The 23,912-nt window shown below is 43.7% G+C and overlaps 3 protein-coding genes across 6 annotated transcripts in view; all 3 read right to left on the bottom strand.

Moving 5' to 3' along the window:
- Positions 1 to 17,539, bottom strand: part of LOC136711094 (uncharacterized) — a 28,729-nt gene extending 11,190 nt beyond the window's left edge. For 3 of the 4 annotated variants that reach the window (XR_010804704.1, XR_010804703.1, XM_066687089.1), the window contains exon 1: positions 2,205 to 2,321. Coding sequence is in view for 1 of the 4 variants with exons in the window: in XM_066687090.1 (XP_066543187.1) it covers positions 17,491 to 17,533 (43 nt within the window). In the remaining 3 variants the exon portion in view is untranslated. Of the gene's footprint in view, positions 1 to 2,204; positions 2,322 to 17,490 lie in introns of those variants that run through there. The other variant, XM_066687090.1, reaches the window with a different exon arrangement.
- LOC136711095 (uncharacterized) lies at positions 7,689 to 10,371 on the bottom strand. Its single transcript, XM_066687091.1, has 4 exons — positions 10,272 to 10,371; positions 8,358 to 8,717; positions 8,043 to 8,168; positions 7,689 to 7,809 (listed from the first exon to the last, which is right to left on the bottom strand). Exons 1-4 carry the CDS (start codon positions 10,312 to 10,314, stop codon positions 7,712 to 7,714), a joined length of 627 nt encoding a protein of 208 aa, XP_066543188.1. The 5' UTR covers positions 10,315 to 10,371; the 3' UTR covers positions 7,689 to 7,711.
- A 2,393-nt stretch (positions 17,540 to 19,932) lies between the features above and the next one.
- On the bottom strand, positions 19,933 to 23,862 carry LOC136711093 (uncharacterized). Its single transcript, XM_066687088.1, has 6 exons — positions 23,761 to 23,862; positions 22,986 to 23,038; positions 22,550 to 22,882; positions 21,912 to 22,196; positions 21,403 to 21,699; positions 19,933 to 20,497 (listed from the first exon to the last, which is right to left on the bottom strand). Exons 2-6 carry the CDS (start codon positions 23,026 to 23,028, stop codon positions 20,328 to 20,330), a joined length of 1,128 nt encoding a protein of 375 aa, XP_066543185.1. The 5' UTR covers positions 23,029 to 23,038; positions 23,761 to 23,862; the 3' UTR covers positions 19,933 to 20,327.
- Between the last annotated feature and the right edge of the window lie 50 nt (positions 23,863 to 23,912).

Genomic DNA, 23,912 nt, shown 5'->3' with positions numbered 1-23,912 from the left:
ACAATATCCACATATTTTAAGCGAGTTCTAAATTATAACAGTAGGTTCAATTATTTTTGCAAATATGCTTTCCCACATGCGTACCTTTCGTGTTTATATGTTAAATGTAACCACACTTCCAATGTCAAAGTAAACAAAGAAAAAATAATAATTTAATGTATGCTAGTTGTACTGGACTCTCATATTCAGTTTTTTACTGTATTAGTATCACGGGGGAAATCATCATATTGAATAGCTCCTATTTACCTAATTGTTTATGATGTTGATGAGTTTTTTTTGATTGACACTGATTCAGTAACATTTTCAAGGACGCTTGCTTTTTAGGCTATTTGTGATATTTTCTTAATCCGTTTGTACTGCTGTGCAGGGATTAGGTGTACTATGAAAATAATGGGTGGAGGGCAGTATTCAAATTATGTGGTAAAGACAAGAGAATGCATGAACAGTTTTTTTGTTTAATTAAAACTTCTTTGCACACTTTTCACTTTTAGTTGCACACACTGAAAATGGTTAATGTTTGGAATACCTTTTAATTTACGTATTTTTATGCATGTGTGCATCCATCTTCATCCAGCATACTCAATGCATATATACAAACCCATAACTCGTATTAAATATCACCACAACACTACATCAATAATCCGACTCTACGTGAAGGCGACACAATCTGTCCAAAACTGTTCACTGTAACTCTTACAGAAGAAAGACCAAAGAAATCCGGTTAAATACCGTGGTGAAGTTAGCTTGACTTTCCATATTCGCTTAATATTCGACTCCCGACGTGAATTAAAACAGCTGTATCTCCCCAACCTCTAGCGTTTTCAATGTAAAGACCAATTGACGATTGTTTCACTGCCTCTGTTGTAACTGTGAATAATTTGTGAAAAACAATAACATACCACATACACACTTTAACATGCGTTAAATTGCTTTATCTCCCCAACCACAGCACCTAGACTAAAACCAACGTTCAAACCAATGCTAAGAATACAAATTGTGAATTGTTTCACAGTCTCTGTTTTACATGTGAATCATAAGAATATTTTGTAAAAAACAAAAACAAAAAAATGAAACGATATGTACTGTAGTAAAAGTATGTTATTCCAAAACACAACAGATAGCGTTCTCACAACAACTCTACATTAAAGATGACCTATAATGTGAATTGTTTCACAGTTTTATATGTGAATCCTTGTACGGATAACTCATAATAATAATAATTTCACAGTCTTATTTATTTCTCTAATATGAGAATGGGTTTCAATAACTACTTATGTGTGGGCTGACGAGGCTAAACAAAACGAACCACGTGACACCTGTTTTTATTGTATGATTTGTTTTAATTTGGCGTCTGTGATTAGAGATATCAAGCCATCAGCCCGTCACTGTTCAATTTTGAGGGATGATGCGGTTTTTCACAAATGATTCTTAGGATTCACATGTTCACATAACTTATTAAAAAAAATGAATATAAACAATACCTATGTAATTAAATGGTATAATATATATATATATCCATAATAATAATAAGAAGAAGAATACTTATTATTATTATTATTATTATTATTATTATTATTATTATTATGTAGGCTATGTTTTATGATGAATCACTTAAAACAACGTCAGGAACCCAAGGAAACCGATGGGACATTTACATTTAATATAAACAATACCTATATAAATAAATAATATGTTAATAATAATAATAATAATAATAATAATAATAATAATAATAATAATAATACGTATTTTCATTATTATTATTAAAGTTTTATAATTAAGCTAATCGCTTTAAACAACATCTGGATCCCACAGAAACCGACGTGACTTTAATTGAATAATCTCAATCACTTTAGGAAGGCAGAGACAGTAATGGGACTTTTATATAAAATAAATATCCGAGTTGGCCACGCCCCTCTGACGCGGCGGAGGAAACCAGACTTTACCGCGCGCGGTACATTAGAACGACTGGATGGATTTTATTTTATTTTTACATTACAATAAAAATAGCTTTTAGGATGAACAGCACTATAACGAACCAACGTCACAGCACGTATGACTATACTATATTTAAAATTAAGCCACTTCTGTCTGAACAATGGATATTCATTACTAATAGCGTTGAAATATTAATATTATTTAATCACAAATTAATATATAACATTGCAGATTTTTTTTTATAAATAAACGTGCTCAGTACTCACGGAAAAATAAACGGATTTAAATTCTTCACGTTGAATAAGGTTTTCGGGTCAGTGTTTTCCTGTGAGACATTCTCTACTCGTTGCTTCTGAACAGCAGTTACAATGAGGAAGAGACAGTTGCCAGCACACGAAGTGGCTCTGCTCCAGGCATGCGCATTACGTGGTTAGCGGCTGTTCCAGTAGCGCAGACGTCTGCGGGTATGCGCGACTCCACCAATCGGAGCGCTGGAAATCTGCGCAAATGCTGAAATCTGAGATAAAAGAACGCGACTTTGGTGTGTTAGGAAGTATTTTTAAAAACAACGTGAAATTCACAACTGAAGGGATTTGATACAGATGTGCGGGTTTGTGTTATAACAGTGAGACACTGCAGAGAGAAGCCCAGCGTTGCAACATGTATTTATACATTCATTAGTTTCAACATGTATATATTTATTTATTTCCCGTTTGTCTCAGTGCGCTTCTACATTTCATAACGTCTCTTGTGTTTCTTTTTTTTTCGATGTGACAAAACATTGAACTCTGTCAATCAGAGCTGGTGGGCGGGACCAGTGCGCGTATTGTCCTATCCAGTGCTCATAATCATCTTCATGTTCGTCTTCATAATCATGTTAATAATCATCTTCATGTTCATCTTCATAATCATCTTCATGTTCATAATCAAGTTCATCTTAATTTTGGCACTGATCACCCTCCATAGAAACCTGACCCCCTGTGTAATGGATGTAAATACATGTCTGACAGTCTACAATACAGGACAATTATTCAAAATAAAATAATAATAATTATTAAATACTTAAAATCCATTTATTTCTAAAATCTATAATTATATGTTGTCCTATTGATAATTCAAAGGTCACATAAAAGGTGACTTTCAACAAGTAATAATTGCTAAACAAGCAAAGGAAGAAAAATGAAAGACAGAAGTGCCATGTCAATGCAGCTTCGAAAATTGCCACCAGTTCAGTCTCTGTGCTCAGTGAGGGGAGCTCTGGTCCTTTGAGATTTGAATAATTCTACCAAATCATCTGACTGCATAACAGACCAGATTTCTATATTTCCACTGTCTTTATGAATTAGTGGTATAAAGTGTGATATGATAAAACAACTTGCACTGGAAGCACTGAAGTCTTGTATCAAAGCTGCCGACACATGCTGTGATGTGCTGGATCCTCTCCTGCCACAGCATAACTCCTCTCATACCAGAGCCCTACACAGTACTATAGAGTAACCTCGCAAACGTGGGAACTATTTTCTCTTTCAGATAACCAGAGGTTATCCACAACCTGTAGCGTTATCTTTCGATTTGAAATTAGATCCCAAAAAGAGATTATGGGATTTTTGTGAAGAACTGCATGCTTTCCCCGTGTGTCTGTGAACTTGGTCACTGCCTTGCTGTGCTTCTGTACTGTGCCATAGTTCAACATTGAGACCCAGAAGAACAGGGTCTGATAAGAAGTTAGCAGTTCTGGGATAATACATCACATGAGCCCTCCTAATATAAAACATTACATATGTCTTAAGTTTCCATGTACTTGACCATATGGGTACTCTGACGGAGTTACCAGGCAGACTTACACAGGACAGCATGTGATTCTTGTTATCTCTTTTTCTGCCAGCATAAAAATGCTTGTACTTCTTACTTCATTAGGACTGTATGTTGGACGGCCCCATGAATGGTCTTCATTGCTGCTGCTCCTAATAAATTCCTTTTATTGACCCTGCATCTCTTTCTCTGGTTCATTTTGGAATCTTTACTATGTGCCAAAACAATTGTGGGGGAGGACAAACAGCAAAAAACTCGCAAGAAAAATGTAATGGAACAGAGGAGCACCTTGTCCAAAGGACCAGGTCGAGCGTAGAGAAAAATGAAGAATAAAGTAATGAGGTGAAGGGAAACTCAAACCTGCTCAGAAGGACCCAAAACAGGCGGCACAAGAGACTGAGCTGAGCTCAGACTGTCTAACCTGTAAAATCTAATAAAGGTGTGTAGGGGAGTCCATCTTCCACTGCACAAAATTGACTCAAGGGCACCCCATAATGAGGGCCCTCAAAGAAGCTACATCCCTGCGTAGAATATGCAACCAAGCTTTCCAGCACAGGAAGGCCAGTGGACTCATACACCAAAGCAATAGCATTGACCCAGTCATTTTGTATGATGGCCCAAGTCCTGTTCATATAGGAATGCAAAGTCCAGACAGCAAAGCAGGTGCAGTCTCTCCTCTTCAGCAGAGGAAAAGGGGTAGGATGGAAAGCCATCAGCTCCACTGGCCTGTTTATAAAAGGAAAAGACAGGACTTTGGGGAGGAAGGCAGGGTTCAGACACATGGAGGCCCAAGAGCTGACCCTGCAAAGCATGTGCAAGAAGGATGCACTGAAAGACAATATGTTTGTGCATGAAAACCATGAATTCAGACATCTGATTGGTCAAGGCTGAAAGGTGTGACATAAAAAAAAAATCTCGCATTAGGAAAGTCAAGTGTTAACGGATCCAGTTTTTTGAGTAAAGCCCCCAGTGCAGAATACCTCATACTGATGTTATGTCATGGCTGTTGCTTATATTTGCTTTGAAAGGCTGTACAGTGTCTATATTATTATTATTTATTTATTGGCAAATGCCCTTATCTGTGTCCTCCTCTGTTCAGACCCTCTTACTGACTGCTGGATTTAATCCTTTAACGACCCCCCATTTGACTGGTTAGGAAGGTGGTTTTTAAACCAGCTATAAAACTGAGAACTGTTCTGGTACAATTCTTATAAACAAGACCTTGGTCTTAAGAGGTTAGTGATTAAACATATACATGGCTATAAACAATTTGTGCATGTGTTTATTTGTAGAGGTGTTTGTTTGCTTGTTGTACTCAGGCTTGCCCTGTGGATTAACACACTAGCAGTGTCCATTTTGACTCCCCAGCATCAGAGTTTCCTGTGGCCGTCCACTTGTTGAGAGAGGAGGGGAAGCCATGGGCGAGTTAGCAGACTCTCATGCTGGTTGTCACAATGTTTCACACGGCTGTATTCAAAAGACATCCCGCATCTGAAACCGTTCATTGAGGCCTACACCACATAAAAAGCTTGAGCTACCAGACAGACACCTGGTCAGGGTTCATTTTGTTGTCAGGGGCCACTTCCTACTACTCTATACATAACAAAACGTGACTAGGCACAAGTTTGTCATTTGCGATGTGCAGGTACACAACCGGCCAAAAGTTTTAGAACACCTACATTTTTCCAGTTTTTATTTAAATGTACGCAGTTTAATGTCTCGGTGTACTCTGAAATTAAAGCATAGAACAAATAAACAATTGGAGATAAAAAAGAAATCATGGAATCATTTTAGTTACACAAAATTTAACCCCTTAAACTGATAAACCCCTCTGGTAAAATGTGGTTTTTATCCCCCCCCCGTATTTATGCCCACCCCCCCCTCCGCATTCTGAAATGGGGGGGTGGGGGGATACTTGGTCTGAGTAGGAATACAAAATCTCAGAAAATATTCACAATTATGACATATTCTGGAACCAGACAGTCTACTGATCAAACCAAGAGCTGCAGATGATCACCAACTGACACACACAGGCATGTACATCGATAACATACTCGGATTAGCACGCACAACCAATTTCTTTGTTGGTTTGTTTTCTTGGTTTCATTTTTGGTAGATCAGCTCAGAGCTAATGGAAATGTTTTTTGCATGTGTGTGTGTGCACAAGTGTGAGTGAACACCACAGCCGCCAGTATCTGTCACACTGAGTGGGGGGCTTTTGATTGCGGTGTATAAGAGCGCAGGACTAGACCAGGTGTTGTGCAGTTCTCACAAACACTGAATACCTACACACTCAGAGGAAAGCATCTCTCACCTATAGCCTCAGATGTCTGTGGGAGGCTCTACACTGCACCTCAAACATCACACATCAATACAAAAGATTGTGTTCAAAACGGTCTGCTTTCTGGGCACCCCTTCGCGGGAGGTTTATGATTTTGATTCAGACTTTTGGTGCACTGTAAGAAAGCAGTTCTTAAGCCTTCTTAAAACAGGATATTAATGCATCAAAATCAGAGACTAACTGACTTTGTCCACAGGTGTACATTATATGAAATCACATTGAGTTATAATAATGTGATTTGATTATTAGTATAAAACCTGTTTAGTGTGTTGTATGTATTCAGCAGCTCAGCCAAATAGACTCCGGCGGACTGTCTGCAAGTCAGCATCTGTAGGCTTTATACTGGTGGTTATCTTAATTCTCTCGCTTCATTTGGTTCACAAGGATTTTACTCAGATCTATTCCACAAATTACAGGGGTTCAAAGTTAGCACACTAGCTACGGTTGCAAAGATTTCAAATAACAAAAGTAAACCACAGTACATCGTGACAAAATTGGTTGCTAACATTCTTATGGTTGCCGAGGAGTTAACAATTTAAACTGAAAACTGTGAAACCTGGATTAAAAAAATGCTGTTCATTCAGTTGTTTATTATTTATTTATTTATTCATTTATTTATTTATGTGTTTACATTTTCCAATACAGATGGAGTTCACTGTCCAGGTCTCCATTACACTCATTCATGGAGCTGTGGCTGTCCTGGTGGGATCCACTGAACTGTTTTAATTATAGTGAGTGAAGCACTGCGGGAGGAATCTAAAGATCTGGGGCAGTGAATCCCCATTTTAATTCGATAGTTTGTTAAAAGTTCACATCGCAGTTAACAGTGATACAAAATCAGATTATTTTACAGAGAGAGTGCACGGTTTCAATATCCGCTGTAAATTACTCGCACACAGAGCAAGCTTTGTGTCAAAGGCAATCTCAGCTCTTTCACTTGGACACTGCTGTTCGCCCAGAATTGCAAGGCAGTTTTCAAGAATGCCAACTGCATTTAAATAATTATAATTTATGAAGATACCATTGCATTTAGTATTTTCTAACATAAAGAATTTCAGAGAAAGTGCAAATATTTGTCTTCTCTTGAGGATGTGTGCTTTGGCATCGGGATTCTGTACGGATCTCCAGAGGGGTGTAACTCACATCATTGTCTTCCCCCTGCGAGACATCAGTATAAAGTGGAAGAAGAATTTAATTTGAAAGTTGTATCCCACAGCACTGCCCTGGAGACAATTGATATTAGCAGCACTGAGCTAAATTGCAACATTTTTAAACATGTTATGTATTAATGTAATATCCTAGGAAGCAGGTGGTAAGTGTGTAATAACTCTGGTGTCTAACAGCTGTAGCTCTTCACAGGTCACTACAATCGACTTGCATTGGTGTATTGTCCAGCACTACTAATACATCAACATCTGCATTTTTCTAAGTCACTCTATTGATCGTATTGCTGAATTGTTTTATGTTGTACCCCATGTGTATGATATTGCCCACTTGCCAAAGGGTGTCCAATTTTTCAATTGATAATAAGTGCGTCTCTCTGTACAGCGTGTCGAGTGGTTCCCCTGTGTGCTCCTCTCTCTACAGTGTGTCGAGCGGCTCCCCTGTGTGCTCCTCTCTCTACAGTGTGTCCATCAGGACTGTACACAATACCTGCGCTGCTCCTTCACTCCTGCTCTGCCCTGGACTCCTCTGCGCCCCGACACACTGAACACCACCTGGACACAGAGACACAGACAGAGAGTTAGGGGAGCACAATGTATTCAACTATTGCTGTAAGTGTTGCAGTTGCCTCAATTACTGTTTTATGCATTTTTAACAAACAACAAGGAAAATGCAAGTGTTTTTCAGTTTTCAGTTTGTATGTTTAATAGATAAATCAAAATGTTTATGTATCCAACCATCACTAGTGCATCAGACTGCAAAATTGCACCACAACTCAGTGTCTCACCTCTCCTGCTCCAGAGACAGCAGAGACAGCCGGAGAGCAGGAGGCAGCCTGCAGACACACAGCCCAGCAGCGCCCAGCTCAGCACACAGGGGGCAGGGGGAGAGACGGGAGGGTCACTGGGCTCTTCTACTGAAGCCAAACCAAACAAAAAGAGAGAGAGAGTTCTTCACCCAGTTCAATTCCTTGCAGTGTTTTTTCTATGGTTGGTCAGAGACTATCTGTGAAACTACATAATCGAGCGGAGTTTATTATTTTAACGAAATAATAGTTTAATTACTTAACGAACATTTTCGAAGATTTGTTCAGCTTTCCTACCGGTAAAGACGATTCTGATTGTATTTCCAAATCGCCAACTTCCATTAGCCCTCCCCCCGCAGTAGTACAGCGCCAGGTCTGAGTCGCTGATGTTGTGGATGCGCAGACTGAAGGTGCTGGACGAGGAGTTCCACTGCGCAGACAAGCGAGCAGAGGCTGCAGTCCGCTTCTGGAAACCAGCATCTTCTCCGGGCAGTGGTGTACTGACTGCGACCACCACAACCGGAGCCTCCTCGCCTCGCTGTCCAAACCACACGGTTTCCCGCTCGTGTTTGACACCGCAGTCCAGGGTGACGGTGTCCCCGGCTCTGACAGTCCGCCGCTCGGCCGCTTCACACAGACTCTCCCGCTGGACCAGAACTACAGCAGCGGGACACAGAGGAGCGGCTCAGGACAGACACCACTACAGCAGCGGGACACAGAGGAGCGGCTCAGGACAGACACCACTACAGCAGCGGGACACAGAGGAGCGGCTCAGGACAGACACCACTACAGCAGCGGGACACAGAGGAGCGGCTCAGGACAGACACCACTACAGCAGCGGGACACAGAGGAGCGGCTCAGGACAGACACCACTACAGCAGCGGGACACAGAGGAGCGGCTCAGGACAGACACCACTACAGCAGCGGGACACAGAGGAGCGGCTCAGGACAGACACCACTACAATAGTATAGTATAAATAGTATTTAAAAGATTATTATAAAAAGCCTAATCATATAAATCGCCTTTAATTATGCTACGCTTCAGAACGTTTGTCGCCGAAACGTTGACATATTAAATACATATAAGTATATGCAATCTAAATTGTTATTGCACAAAATATTCGATTAGATTCCGATTATTGTATTAAATGAAATTAATGTCTTGTTTTAAACTCAATTAGGCCACATTATTATCATCATGAAATTATTTGCTTGTATTATTTGCAAGCTGGTTTTATTACATTTTAAATGTTTTACCTTTTTTGTACGACCTTGCGTCAATATTGAAATGCGCTTCATAAATTATCATTAGGCTATTTATATTATTATTACATGCACACGTTGGTATAGGATTCCTTATGTAAAACATGACCGGAATGCTATTTTCACACAGTGCGTAATTGTTCGTTTATATAAATTATCCAAATCTTACGATTGCATTTCGATTTTTAAATTACAATGAAAGTATTAATCAACCCCCATAAAAATTAAATTAAATTATAATTCGTATTTTTCTTAAATCAATTAGTTATCTTTCTGTTTCTTGCTGTTCTCTCAAAATGTAAAACTTGAAATGCTTTGAAAACTGTTGTGCTTTGTCTATAATGTAATTGTATTATCTGTAAAGTAGTTAACGATATATCGTTATTACATTGTATGTATGTTATTATAGTGTTATTTATGTACAAGTCTATCCACAAATATAAACTCTTCCAAACACTGAAACCCAACGAGATTGTATGCTTGCTTTAAATGGTATTTCGTATTTAAAACAATCGTCTGCAAAGAAATTAATTAATAAATAAATACATACATTAATAAATGTCATTATTCAATAAATAGTCGTGATTACTGAACTATTGAGCTTTTACCGTAACACGCATTTCGTCGAAATATGTGCAATTTGCAAAATAGCCATGAATTGTTTCTTCAAAGCCCTGTTCTTTGATGGGAAGTTTGTGTTGTATTAGAGGCCGAGTTGGTTGCCTGTCCTGTACGACAGTCCTGGGTGTCCCGTACTGTGTGATCGTTTCAATTGATGAATACCCGGATCAGTTCAGACTTTGTAATCGGAAACAGTGATGGAATTATTATTATTATTATTATTATTATTATTATTATTATTATTATTATTATACATAATTGTATTTAGTGTCATTCACTTCCTTTGACTAAAATCTTATAAAGTTATCCGGCAGTCGCAGTACTCACAGAGGAAGAGGAGCAGAGCCGCCCTGCTGTCCAGCCCGTCCATCTCAGCAGACACTGACTGCACTGGAGAGACTGGGGCTCTAGGGCGGATGAGCAGCTTCCGCACTGGGGGGCTGCACACCCACCTAGAGGGGAAGAGTTCTGGAGGGTCCTTACCTTGATAGTTTGTTTTTTTGTCACCCCTGACACAGATCACACACATATGGTACTCCGAGGAAGACAAATTAATTGTAACGTACAAATCTATAAATAGCTGATTGTGGTTGTACACTTAATTGCACCGAGTTGCTGTCTAGTTATCCCTCGGCTGCGCGCATTGCATTGTACTGTTACTGCAGCCCCGCATTGTGGCCTATGTTGTTCTGACTTCCTTGTTCAGACGAGCTGTCTCAGTGTGCAAAATTGTTCTTTGGGGTTGTATATGGCACCGAAGGCTGCTTTGCCCGTATGTATAGAAGCACTGGCTGTGAGAGGCGCTATATAGACTGCGGCAGCGGCCCTGCTCTCATTGGTCCAGATGGGCTTCGCTGCGGATGGACAAGAGCTGTCTGCCAGTGAGTGAAGAGCTTCATATTTCTGAGGTAAGTATGAACAGCGTTATATTTAAGTTTTTATTATTATTATAATTTGTATCAACATGGTTAAATTAAGTTACTTAATAAGTACTTACTCCAGTACAAGTGCTGGAGTGTTTTTGGAACATTTATAGAGAAAAAAAGGAATGTTTGCCCCTGAGTGACTTTGTGGTCGACGCCCTGACCGATAGAGAAATAAAAATTGTTACCATCCAGTTTTATAACGAAGCAGTGGCAGAGTATGATGTAGAGGTATGGCTGAGGAGACACTGTGAGATCCTGTCTGAAAGCAAGAGAGTCAATGACGAGGATGGGGTTTGGACCGGTGCTCGACGGTGGCAGGTACGCCACCTGCCGAGCACCGTAGTTTTAGGTGCAAATAGGGGGCTTGTCTTTTACCATGGCATGCCCAAATTGTGTAGGAACTGCGGGGCCCTGGGTCATTTAGCCGCAGCCTGCACTGTTGTTAAGTGCAAGGTTTGCGGCGGGGAACACCTGACCAGGGCCTGCAAGCAGGAGAGGGCCTGCAACCTGTGCGGTGGGGGAGGGCACCTTTTCAGGAATTGTCCCTCCTCCTATGCAAATAGGGCGCGGGCCCTCGGGTGTAGTGGAGAGACAGAAAATCAAGTGGAGGCTCCTCCAACGGAGATTTCCCTAGATAGAGGTAGAGAGGAAACAGTCCTCAGGAGTCTCATAAGCTCCCTCTCCGACTCTGGGTCGGAAGTGGAGGCAGAGGGGGAGTGGACAGTTGTGGCGGGGAAGAGGCGAAGGACAGAGAAGAGGAGTATGGGTGTGGGGGGTGCGAAGAGCAAGAGGTTTAATTCTGCTGGCTCTCCCCCCCCTGCCAGCTACCCCCCCCGCTGAGACCTCTCCCTCTCAGTTTTATACGCCCCACTCCGAGTCCGGAGCGGAGAGTTGTGGGCCTTCTCCACTCCCCCCAGTGGGCAGTCTGGTGGAGGACAGGCCCCATAATAGTAACATCCCTCCAGCCCCACGACCGAGACTCTCTCAGGGGAGGTATGCCCTCCCGGCAGTAGTGGGAGAGCCGCAGGTCCTCAGGAGAGGAGAGTCAGCGCCAGTGTCTTCTGCCAAGAAGACCTCAGGGCCGCAATGGCGGAGTCACTGGTGCTGAGGGAGGAGGCCTGCGGCAGCAGACAGCCGGGAAGGGAGAGACCACCCCCTCCCCCACCATTAGTTAAAAGAACGACTAGCGGGGTCTATCCAGTCCTCTCCTCAGTCGCACACAAAGCCTCTGCCCTGCCATCTGCTCTTCGGGCCTCGGCTACAAGGGAACCAGCGAGAACCTCCAGCACCGCGGGCCCTGAGCCCAGTGGAGTTTCGCCAGCCTTACCGGGTGGCGGGAGCCGAGCCCCCCACATAGTCTTCCTAGAGGATCAAGCGGTGAGGCAAATGGTTGAAATGATGGGTGCGAGCGCTAAGCTAGGTGAGGGAGAAGAGAGAAGTGGGGAAGAGGAGGGTTTCTTTACATGATTGTTACGGAGCGGGTAATTGTCCTCACTGCCATTATGGCTTTAACTATTATATCTATAAACGTGAGGAGCATTGCTGAGGTGAAAAAGAGGGCCGATGTTTTAAACTCTCTGGCTGGTATGAAAGCAGATATTATCTGTTTACAGGAGTGCGGCATCCCGTTCCAAAAATAATATAAAGATCTCCGGGACACTTGGACCCTAGGTGAATCCTTCTGGTCGGGGTCCAACGTGTCCCAAGCGGACGGGATTGCCGTATTCCTGAAGAACCTATTCATAGAAGTTAAAAAATGTAGGGTGATAGAGGCGGGCAGGTTGGCCAGCCTCGACCTTAAATACAAGTAAAATAAATACATTAAAATAAATAAATCCTTCTCCAGGATAGATCTCGTCCTCCTCAGTAAGCCACTGGAGAGGACCGCCATGTCTTCGGAGGCGGTCTTCTTTTCAGACCACAGGCTCCTGACGACAGAGGTGCTCATCCCGAGCACACGGGAGTCGGGCCCTGGGGTCTGGAAGCTCAACACCTCCCTGCTTGATGACCCTCATGTTATTAAGACCTTTAGCAGACGCCTCGAGGAGTGGAGGACCCTGAAGGACCTTTTTGATTCTCCCATAGAGTGGTGGGAGATGGTGAAGAAAAGGACCAAGGGCTACTTCATTCAGCTAGGGAAAAGGAAAGCTCGTGATATTCCCATCTAAACACCCGCCTCCAGCGCCTGAGTCGACCTGGCTGAGGAGGTGGCTCGGGTCAAACTGAGTCTCTCCGCCCTCTATCGGGAGGAGCAAGAGAAGATCAAGGTCCTTTCCAGGGTCCGCATCATGGAGGACGACGAGAAGTGCAGCCGCAAGAAAACGAAGGAGAGGCGGCCTGCAATGTCCTCCATGATCGACTCCTCGGGGCAGGAGGTGGAGGGCAGAGAGGCTGTTGAGACAGTAGTGTGGGACTTCTACAGGGAGTTGTACGATCAGAAGGTGGTGGATCAAAATCTGATCCATCACTTTCTGTCCCTGTTGGAGTCCCGCAACGAGGGGGACGAGGAGGCGGAGGAGGATCCAGAGATCACCACCACTGAACTCTCCCAGGTGATAGTCTTAACTCTGGAAGGACACCGGGTCCCGATGAGATCCCTGCTGAATTCAATAAGATCTTTTGGGAGGTGCTTAAGGAAGATCTGGCTCAGGTCTTGGGGTCGATGTACAGAGAGAGTAAACTGGCCCCTTCTATGAAGAGGAGTATCCTCTCTCTTCATCATAAGAAGGGAGATCCAAAGGATCTGTGGAACTGGCGGCCGGTCAGCCTCCTGTGCACCGACTACAAGATACTGGCCAAAGCACTGACGCTCCGTCTGCAGCGGCCACTCCCTCAAGTCGTGGGTCCCAACCAGGTCTGCGGTGCCCGGGGGAGATCGGCGGCCGACAACGCCATGCTGCTCAGGGATGTCGTGGCCTACTCGAACGAGAGAGGGCTTCCCCTGGTCCTAATCAGCCTGGACCAGGAGAAAGCCTTCGACAGAGTGGGCCACGAATACCTGCAGCTCGTCATGGAGAGGATGGGTCTCGCTCTTGGCCTGAGGAAGTGGGTTAAGATCATCTACAGCGGCCTAAGCAGCAGGGTCCTTGTGAACCGCCACCTGACCGAACCATTTCCGGTCAGGTCGGGGGTCCGACAGGGTTGTCCCCTGTCGGCCCTGCTATACGTCCTCTGTCTGGAGCCGTTCATGCAGGCGATCCACCGGGACGTCCGGGTGACAGGTTTCCATCTCCCGGGTTCCGGCGGAGAGCAACTGAAAGCCATGGCCTATATGGATGACGTGGCTGTGGTCTGCACGGACGCGCCGTCCATGGCCAGGGTTGAGGAACTTGCTGGGCGGCTTCTGCAGGGCGACGGGGGCCGCTGTCAATAGGGCCAAGAGCGAGGTCTACCTCTACAGAGCATGGCCTGTCGGCCGGGGCCCGCCGACCGTGTTCCCTGTGAAGCCGTCCATCAAGGTTCTGGGGATCACGATCGACGGGACCAACACGGGCACCCGGAGTTGGGAGGAGGCTTTATCTAAAGTCCAAAGAAAGATCCACGGCTGGAGCACAAGGACCTTGACGATGGCCGGTAAGGTGCTGGTCGTAAAGGCCATCCTCTTCCCGATACTCCTCTACGTAGGAATGATCTTCCCCCCAGACAAGGTCGTCGCAAAACTAGTGACCAGGATCATATTTCGGTTTGTCTGGGGGAGCAAAATGGAGAGGCTGAAAAGAGTGCAGATGGTGAAGGGTACCCTGGATGGAGGCAGGGGGGTCCCGGACGTTGTGCGGCTGATAAAGGCGCAGGGGCTGGCCTACGTGGTCAAGAACATCCAGGCTGCTGTGAGTATTATGAACCGCTTTTATTTTGCCAGCAGCCTGAGACCATTCGGCCTCTGCGCCATGGATAACACCAGGCCGCACTCGTGGGATCCCCCGCCGTTCTACAGGGTGCTCCGAGCCTTTGCGCTAGAAGTAGGCCTCCATAAAGTCGTGCTGGCCTCCTGGGATTATAAGACCATCTGTAGCCAGATGAGATCTACCCAGGAGACCAGCCGGATAGAAGATTTCCCTCCCGAAACCTGCCGGTTTATCTGGGCTAACGCTATGCACGTTTGCCTCACAAATACGCAGAAAGATGTCTCCTGGATGGCTGTGAGTCGGTGTCTCCCCACCCGAGTGTTCATGCACAGAAGGGGCCTAGCCCCTTATGACATCTGCCCCTACAAGGGTTGCCTGGGGAAGGACACGGAGGCTCATATCTTTAGGGATTGCCCCTCCGCCTACAGGGTCTGGCTCCTGTTTTCTCCGTTCCTCCACAGGTTTGCCGTTCCTGTGCGGGCGACTGCCCAGCAGATCCTATATGGTCCAGCCAGGGGATTGACATCTTCTACCCTGAGGTGCTAGTAGCGTGTCGTCTGCGCAGTGAAACAGGCCCTGTGGGAGGGACGGAACATCTGTCTGTTTAACAAGCAGGAGCTGTACCCAATTGTCATCGCACGGAGGGGCATGGTACTTGTGAGGGATTATGTCAATCTGGAGGTCCATCAGAGGGGCAAGGAGGAAGCCTTTAAGAACTGGCAGATACAAGATCTGGGGGAGCTCAGGATCCCATGATGGGACCCACCTCCGGGGACGGTCATCCCCCCCTGCTGGAGCCCGAGTCCAAGATCTTTTAATCCTTTTATGAATGATTGCCTTTTAAAATGAATTTTAAAAATCGAATTTTAACTGTTTTTAAAGATTTAGTTGTTTTTAAAAGCACTTGTTGTTTAGGTTTTTTGGTTAGTTTTGTTCTGTTTTTTTCGTTTGTCAAATACATTGGCCGTTAGGATTTTGATTTTAAATGCATCTGACTGTTTTGGTTTGTTTTTTATTTTTATCATTTTATTTGTTTTTTGATTTGTCCGGTGCATTTTCAGTTAATTTCAATGTATTTGACCTTTTTTGTTGGTTTGCAGCTTTTGCTTTAATCACTAGTTTGTTTTATTGTTTTATGCACTTGTTTATTTGAAGTTCAATATTTTGTTTGCGTTAATCACTAAGATTTTAAATTTTTTAAGTGATTTTACGAATTGATTTTTTTAAAATTTTTATCACAAGTATTAAAATTTGTTTTGATTTTTTTTATTATTGAAATGTAAAATACTTACACCAATAAAACAGTATTTTACTTATAAAATGTTGGAGAATTCAAACATGTTATTTCATATTGAACTTGAAAAGGCCAGCTCTAATTATTAAAAAGGTCTGACTAGGATAATTAAGAGCTCAATTATTTGGAACTAAAATCAGGTCAGTGTGCCCCAAGCACCAGAGCTGAGACACCTATACAGTGTATAACAGTGTTATTAAAGGGACACTTACCCTCTGCAGTGACAGACACAGAGACGGTGCTGACAGTGCGGCCGGTGCTGCAGTCCCTCACTGTGTAGTTTCCCTGGTCAGCTGCTGTGAGTGAGCGCAGGGTCAGAGAGACGCTCTGCACTGACACTCTGTGTTCGTACCCGGGGCCAGGGTGGTTCGCTGTGTCCCTCTCCACAGCGCACACTGAGACAGAGGCTCCCTCTCCTGCATCAGCGAACAGCACCTCCACCGGCCCAGGAGAGTAGAGCGGGAGAGACAGCGAGGCTCCAGACGGCAGGGTGAGGGCGTCTCTGTGAGCTGAGAGGATGAAACAGGAGAACATCAGCCCGAGTCCTGTCTCTCACCACAGCCCTGATCTCCAGTAGAGCCCGGCCCCTGTCCTACCTGTCACAGTGACGTTCACAGTGCTGATGGTCTCTCTGCTCTGGGAGTCCAGCACTGTGTAGGAGCCCTGGTCAGTGAAGGTCAGTGCAGACAGTGTGACCTCCTGCTCCTGCCCTGAGACTCGGGGCCCATAGGCAGGGTCAGGGGTCACGGTGCCGCCCTCTACAGCACACACTGGGAGAGAGGCTCCAGCGCCCGCAGGGTTAAACCGCACTGTCACAGCTGCCCTGCTGTACAGACAGAGGCTATGGGGCTGCCCATAGGAGACAGAGCTGCTCTCCTCACGAGCTGCAGAGAGAGGACAGAAGGATTCTTGTATGGGGAAGAGTTTGAGACTTGGGTCATTAAAACAGAAACAACCTGAAATTGCCATTATTTGTGCAGAACAATATCAGGTAAACAGCCACACAGAAAACAGAGCAGACATTCAATCAAAGACATTCACACTCTTACCTGTGATGTTAAGACGAACATTTCCAAGAAAAACATCCTGTTTTCTCTCTCCCTCACAGAAACACTCATACATCTCTCCATCAGAGAGCAGTGTGTGCTGGAGGGTCAGAGAGAAGTCCCCCTGTCTGATCCTCTCCAGGGGAACCTCAGCTCTGTTCTCAAACCCAGGACCGGGGTAGACTGTGCCTCTCCTGAACACATAGACATCCTGATCCACTGTCTGCCACTCAATGTAGAGCTGCTCTATAGGAGTCCCTCTGCAGGCTGATCCATCACAGGGCAGAGTGACAGAGTCCCCGACTCTCACTGACACTGAGACAGGATCTGAGGAGACAGAGAGACACAGTGCAGAGACAGACTGAGACACAGCAGCACCACTGGTCATGTGCTTATTAATGCAAAAGAAAGAAACCAAGAATCCTGATCACCTACCTGCAGTGACAGTCACAGCCAGAATAATCCAGCAGATCTGCATGATGAGACACCTGTGAAGAAAACAATTATTACTTCAAATACTTTTGTTTAGTCTTACAGTCAGGAGAAAATTGGTTTTGTAGACATGTGCTCAGAGAGAAATGGTGGACACATGCAAGGAAATACAGTTAGGTCCATAAATATATGGACAATGACACAACTGTCATCCTTTTGGCTCTGTAAGCCACCACAATTAATTTGAAAGGAAACCATCAAGATGTGCTTTAAGTTTAGACATTCATCTTTAATTTTAGGGTAGTTACATCCCAATTGAGTGAACGGTGTAGGAATTACATCCATTTTTATATGTGGTCCCCCAATTTTAGGGGCTCAAAAGTAATTGGACAAACTAACATAATCATGAATTAAATTGTGAGTTTCAATACTTGGTTGCAAATCCTTTGCAGTCAATGACTGCCTGAAGTCTGGAGCCCATAGACATCAGCAGATGCTGGGCTTCTTCCCTGGTGATGCTCTGCCAGGCCTGCACCGCAGTGTCTTTAGTTCCTGCTTGTTCTTGGGGCGTTTACATGGTATATATCGAGTATGAAAGACCGGGATCGAGACAGAGCTCAGTCTGCTGCCCTCCCCACCTTGCTCACCAGCACAGACTCACGGGTAATTGAGACAGAAAGATGGCTAGTGGGAGAGGAAGAAAGGATGTATATGAGGGTTCATTATCCAATAATCACTACTGGAAGATAGTTCTATGAAATAGGTTTTAGTCTGTGTGGAAAACAAACAGTTTATGTTGGTTCTCATTTTTTTGCCACAGTTGCATGTTCAAAAAATTCAAATAAATTAGTAAGACATGATCTGCCTCCTCTAAACCCATATTTACAATCTCCAAGAATATGGTTTTCATTAAGATGCTCCTCTATTTTCTGTCTAATCATTTTTTCCAACATTTTACAAGTGATGCAGGTAAGGTTTGTTATTAGGTCTTTTCAGGGTTCCCACTCATTTCTACCATTGAAATTTGAAAACTTTTCCATAACTTCTTACTACAATTTCCATGAGTATACATTTTGTGCATTTAAACGAGGCAGTCAAAACCACTATAATGTAGACTTCAGATGTGTGTGGGAGTTGGTGGATAAATGTGTAAATCAGTAAATCAGAGTGGGCACAGCTGGCTGTTTTGAGACTCGCCACCTAAAAGGGTTAATTTAGATGAACATTTACATGAATGATAAGCTTATGAAAAAAAAATGATCATGATCATTTCAGGTCCATTTAAAATTGCCGTTACTTTTCCCAAACTTTATGGATAGTTTATGATATTTCAAAACATTTCATTTCAAATTCCATAACTTTTGCAGGATTGCCATGACCCGTGGGAAACCGGTTTATTAAAAGACCCAGCAGGACAAGGTGTTACTCAGAATGTGAACCTGTCTGTGTGCCGCCACAAATCAAGGATTCATCATTCATATTTTTAAGATTGCGCCCCCGCCAACTTCCTGAAACTTGGTATATTACATTGTAATGGTTTTCTGGGGTAAAAGGCAAATACCACAATTGACCATTTTTATTTCTAAACGGTCACTAGGACACCGTAGCAAACCATTGCAACTATATCCATAAAGCCAGGGCGCTATGAGGAGAAACCAATCCCAATAGCAATAATAGACCAGCAATTTGGTTTTGTTGGATTTTTAAACATAATCACAGATCCAGATGTTGGTCAATAGAATGTATAATGGCAGTAACCAGAACAAGCATTCAGGTAATTAATTGACAATTAGCAATACATTATAACAATGACAGGAATTAACTTGGGCAACAGTCGTAAAAGCATTCAGGGTCTAAAGGGACAGATGAAACAGTGGCAGGAAAACAAGGCGGTCAGATAAAAAGCAGTATAAGTAGCTGAATAGACAGACCCTGGTTTAGATCTTAAAAGCCACAGCACGGCTTTACCGGCTTCACTACAACAGGTGTGTGTGGGGGGATCTGCAGTGCTCCGAGGGTCCTGTCCACACTGCTCTGCCAGCCATCCAATGACTCGGTTCTGTCCAGAAATGTCCCTGTGTGAAGTGTCCTGTGAGCCCCAGCCCCTCTACACAAGCAAGAGCTGCGATCTCCCAGCCACAGTGTCCGTGTACATCCAGCACAACGCCCCAAAGTGCTGCAACAGACGCATGTTAATGAAAAGCTCTGCTTCTCTTGTACTCTGAACGCACATGAAACCACCGAAATATGCGAGTAAAAGTTATGAATTAACAAACATGATCGAGCAAGAAACGTGTCAGAAAATACGAGAGCCCTTTATCTGCTGGTCCACCTTAAACCCGAATTTCAATCAAATGCTTCTCCTGGTGCAGCGCACATATGTGAACCTCATAATGAGCAATCGGGGAATTAACACGTGTGTGCAATGAGGTTGCAAAACTATAATTCATATAAAACAAATTACATTTTATTATACAAAAACATTTAGCAGAAATTAATTTAGTTGACAAAATGAACATATTTACATCCCCACAGTCCTGAAGCCAGCAGGAACTGTGGTTATAGTTGTACAATATGTACAATTGTAGGGGTTTAAAAAAGAAAAATGAAGTTTTGTACAAGTACAGATGATTCAAGATATACAACTATAACCAAGGTGTCACATTGATCTTGCAAAATACAATAAAATAATGACTTCCAATCAGGACCATTAGCAGCAGGGAGAAATACACACACGGCACAGACACAATCTACACAGTGATTTCCCTCCCCATCACACTCCCGTTCCCATTGGCTTTGGCCGGGTGTCCGTTCTTGATCAGGGTGGAGCTCTCTGTGCCCTACTGGTCCGAGCTGCAGTGCTGGGTTGCGAGCTGGGGCTCGGTGATCCTCACACAGTCTTTGTGACGACGCCGTCTGTGCCAGCAGAGCAGAGCGAGTCCCAGCACTGAGATCAGCACTAAGATCGAAACTAAGATCACTGTGACCAGGCCAACCAGGAACCCCGATTCTAGAAGAAAAACAACAAAGCAGTAAAATGAATTTGGTCACTTGTGAGTATTGCAGTAGAGGTCTCTCAGTGGGACAGCAGCACAGAGGTCCATTCAGCACATTTCTGCACTTGGCTACAACAAGACTTAACTTTACTTTTGCTTTTAATATCAATTTGAACATTACATATTGTGTCTATCAGCCTGGGTGGTGCCAGTCTTGTTAATTATAAAGTTTGAATATAAATGGTTACATCTGAAAGTACAGTAAACCATTTGAGTTCAACATTAAGCACAATTACGTCTGTCTAGGGCTTAACACGGCACTTTAACATCCAATCCTTTGTGTAACAGTTTGGAAAGTGTCAGTCTTGTCATTAAACCATGTTAAGGTTTTTTTAGACTCTGCATCTGCTGCCATGTGGTCAGCCATGTGTGATGAAAATGGAGATTGATGATCATCTAGGATGCCTGATCTATGCGTTGTTACTAGTCAGTGTGAAAACACTGTCAAAAAGAACTGCGAGCGTGTAGAGAGAACTGCACATGCGCAGCAAGAAGCGTGAGCACGCAGCGAGAACTGCAAATATGTAAACGAACCTGCAAATGTGTAAACAATATTGAACGAGCACAGAATTTAATTGTAAGCCTAAAATAAAAAACATAAGTATAGTTTTGCACGTACAAGTTGTATTTCTGTGCTCGCTTATTTTGTCAGTGAACTCACTCCATAGAATTCAAGTGTGTTATTTTATATTGAACTTCAAAAGCCCAGCTGTAATCATTAAAAAGGTGTGATTAGGATTATTGTGAGTTCAATTAATGAGAGTTTGGTTGGAATTAAAATCAGGTCAATGTTCCCCAAGGACCAGATCTGAGACACACCCTATACAGTGTATAACAGTGTTATTAAAGGGACACTTACCCTCTGCAGTGACAGACACAGAGACGGTGTTGATGGTGTTGCTGCTGTCTAACTCCCTCAGTGTGTAGTTTCCCTGGTCAGCTGCTGTGAGTGAGCGCAGGGTCAGAGAGCCGTTCTGCACTGACACTCTGGGCTGGTACCCGGGGCCGGGTCTGAACACAGTGTCCCTCTCCACAGCGCACACTGGGACAGAGGTTCGGTCTCCCACAGGAGCAAACAGCACCTCCACCGGCTCTGCAGTGAGCAGAGAGACGCACAGGTCTGTGCCAGACGGCAGGGTGAGGGCGTCACTGTGAGCTGAGAGACATTAGGAGACAGGAGGCCATCAATACGGCTGGAAACAGCAATTCGAACAAATCTGATTTGGGATTTAATGAGAATAAATTAATTTTAGATCAGGACTGACTTCCATTTAAGTCATAATGTATATATGTATTTTACAGAAAATGAACATGGTTAATGACAATGAACACCTGGAGCTGAGAAATCTAGTGTAGCCCCTGTCCTACCTGTCACAGTGACGGCCACAGTGCTGATGGTCCTGCTCTGGGAGTCCAGCACTGTGTAGGAGCCCTGGTCAGTGAAGGTCAGTGCAGACAGTGTGACCTCCTGCTCCTGCCCTGAGACTCGGGGCTCATAGGCAGGGTCAGGGGTCACGGTGCCGCCCTCTACAGCACACACTGGGAGAGAGGCTCCAGCGCCCGCAGGGTTAAACCACACTGTCACAGATGCCCTGCTGTACAGACGGAGGCTCAGGGGCTGCCCATAGGAGACAGAGCTGCTCTCCTCACGAGCTGCAGAGAGAGGACAGGACAATGTGGAACATATCAAAACTTCTCTTAAGTCATTATATTATTTTATCATTTTTATTTAATTTTATAAAACCCATCCTTGTTGTGGGAAGAGGCAGAGCGATTGTGGGATAGTGTTGCATTTCGTTTTAAAAACAAGGACAGAAAACAACACTATGAGCGATAGAGACTGACATGACTCCCTTGACTTATGTTATTGTATTAACATAAAATACACTTTGTATTATTTAATACTGAAACATTAAATGTGATTGGGAGTTCCTTATAATTAATATGAACTAGGTTGTGAGTTTTGACAGGTTAGGACAGGAAAATTGAGACGTTCACACTCTTACCTGTGATGGTGAGACTGACATCTCCAAGAAAAACATCCTGTTTTCTCTCTCCCTCACAGAAACACTCGTATATCTCTCCATCAGAGAGCAGTGTGTGCTGGAGGGTCAGAGAGAAGTCCCCCTGTCTGATCCTCTCCAGGGGAACCTCAGTCCTGTTCTCAAACCCAGGACCGGGGTGGACTGTGCCTCTCCTGAACACATAGACATCCTGATCCACTGTCTGCCACTTAATGTAGAGCTGCTCTATAGGAGTCCCTCTGCAGGCTGATCCATCACAGGGCAGAGTGACAGAGTCCCCGACTCTCACTGACACTGAGACAGGATCTGAGGAGACTGAGAGACACAGTGCAGAGACAGACTGAGACACAGCAGCACCACTGGTCATGTGCTTATTAATGCAAAAGAAAGAAACAATCAGAGAATCCTGATCTCCTACCTGCAGTGACAGTCACAGCCAGAACAATCCAGCAGATCCTCATGCTGACAGTCCTGCAGTGAAGACTATTATTATTTGCATTATCATCACTTGATTTTACTATTATTTTTTAAAGCAGTTGGAAATAGGTTATGTAGACCATTGGTTCTCAATCCTGGTCCTGGGACCGCCTGCCCTGGTGTATTTTTGCTAAGAGCTGAGCTCGTAATTACTTAATTGAATGCTCAAATAAAAAATCTTTAAAAAAAATCATACATTGAACGGCAAGAACGGTAGGTGTGGTTAAAACACAGCGAACACGAATGTGTTGATTTGCTGGAAATTAGTAAGACATTTATTGCATGGAAAGAAAACAGTTTTATTTGATTTGATGTGTTCATTGCTGTGGGATAAATAGTTTGATAGTGAATAGAATACTTTAAGAAGAAGTTAACTTAATATTGAAAACTGTACCGATTAATGATCTATCTATTATTGTCTAGATCAGTGGTTTTCAAACTGGTCCAGGAGTATCCCCTGCCCTGCTGGTTTTTGTTCCAACCGAGTACTTAATTGCTTAATTGAATCCTTAATTGACCTAACAAAGCAACAAACCATTCAATTAAGTAATTAAGACCTAAGCTGGAACAAAACACAGCAGGGCAGGGGGTTCTCCTGGTTTGAAAACCCCTGGTCTAGTTTGCATGTGCACTCAAAATTCAAAATGAACAAAAGTATTTTTCTCTTAATTATTACTTCACAACAGTACTTATATAGACTTTACATTTCTACTCACGGATTTGTGTAACAGGGTGTATTTCTTCAGACACAAACACGACCCTTTACACGAGAACAAGTAGTAAGTGGCGATTAAAAGTTTAAATGGATTTGAAATTAGTGTCATTGACTGCTGCTTACAATTTGATCCAATGGGATGAGCGCTGCCCT

The sequence above is a fragment of the Amia ocellicauda genome, chromosome 15 (assembly GCF_036373705.1).
Source record: "Amia ocellicauda isolate fAmiCal2 chromosome 15, fAmiCal2.hap1, whole genome shotgun sequence".
Classification (NCBI taxonomy): domain Eukaryota; kingdom Metazoa; phylum Chordata; class Actinopteri; order Amiiformes; family Amiidae; genus Amia; species Amia ocellicauda.
The sequence above is the reverse complement of the archived record's forward strand: the minus strand, read 5'-3'. Positions and strand labels throughout refer to the sequence as shown.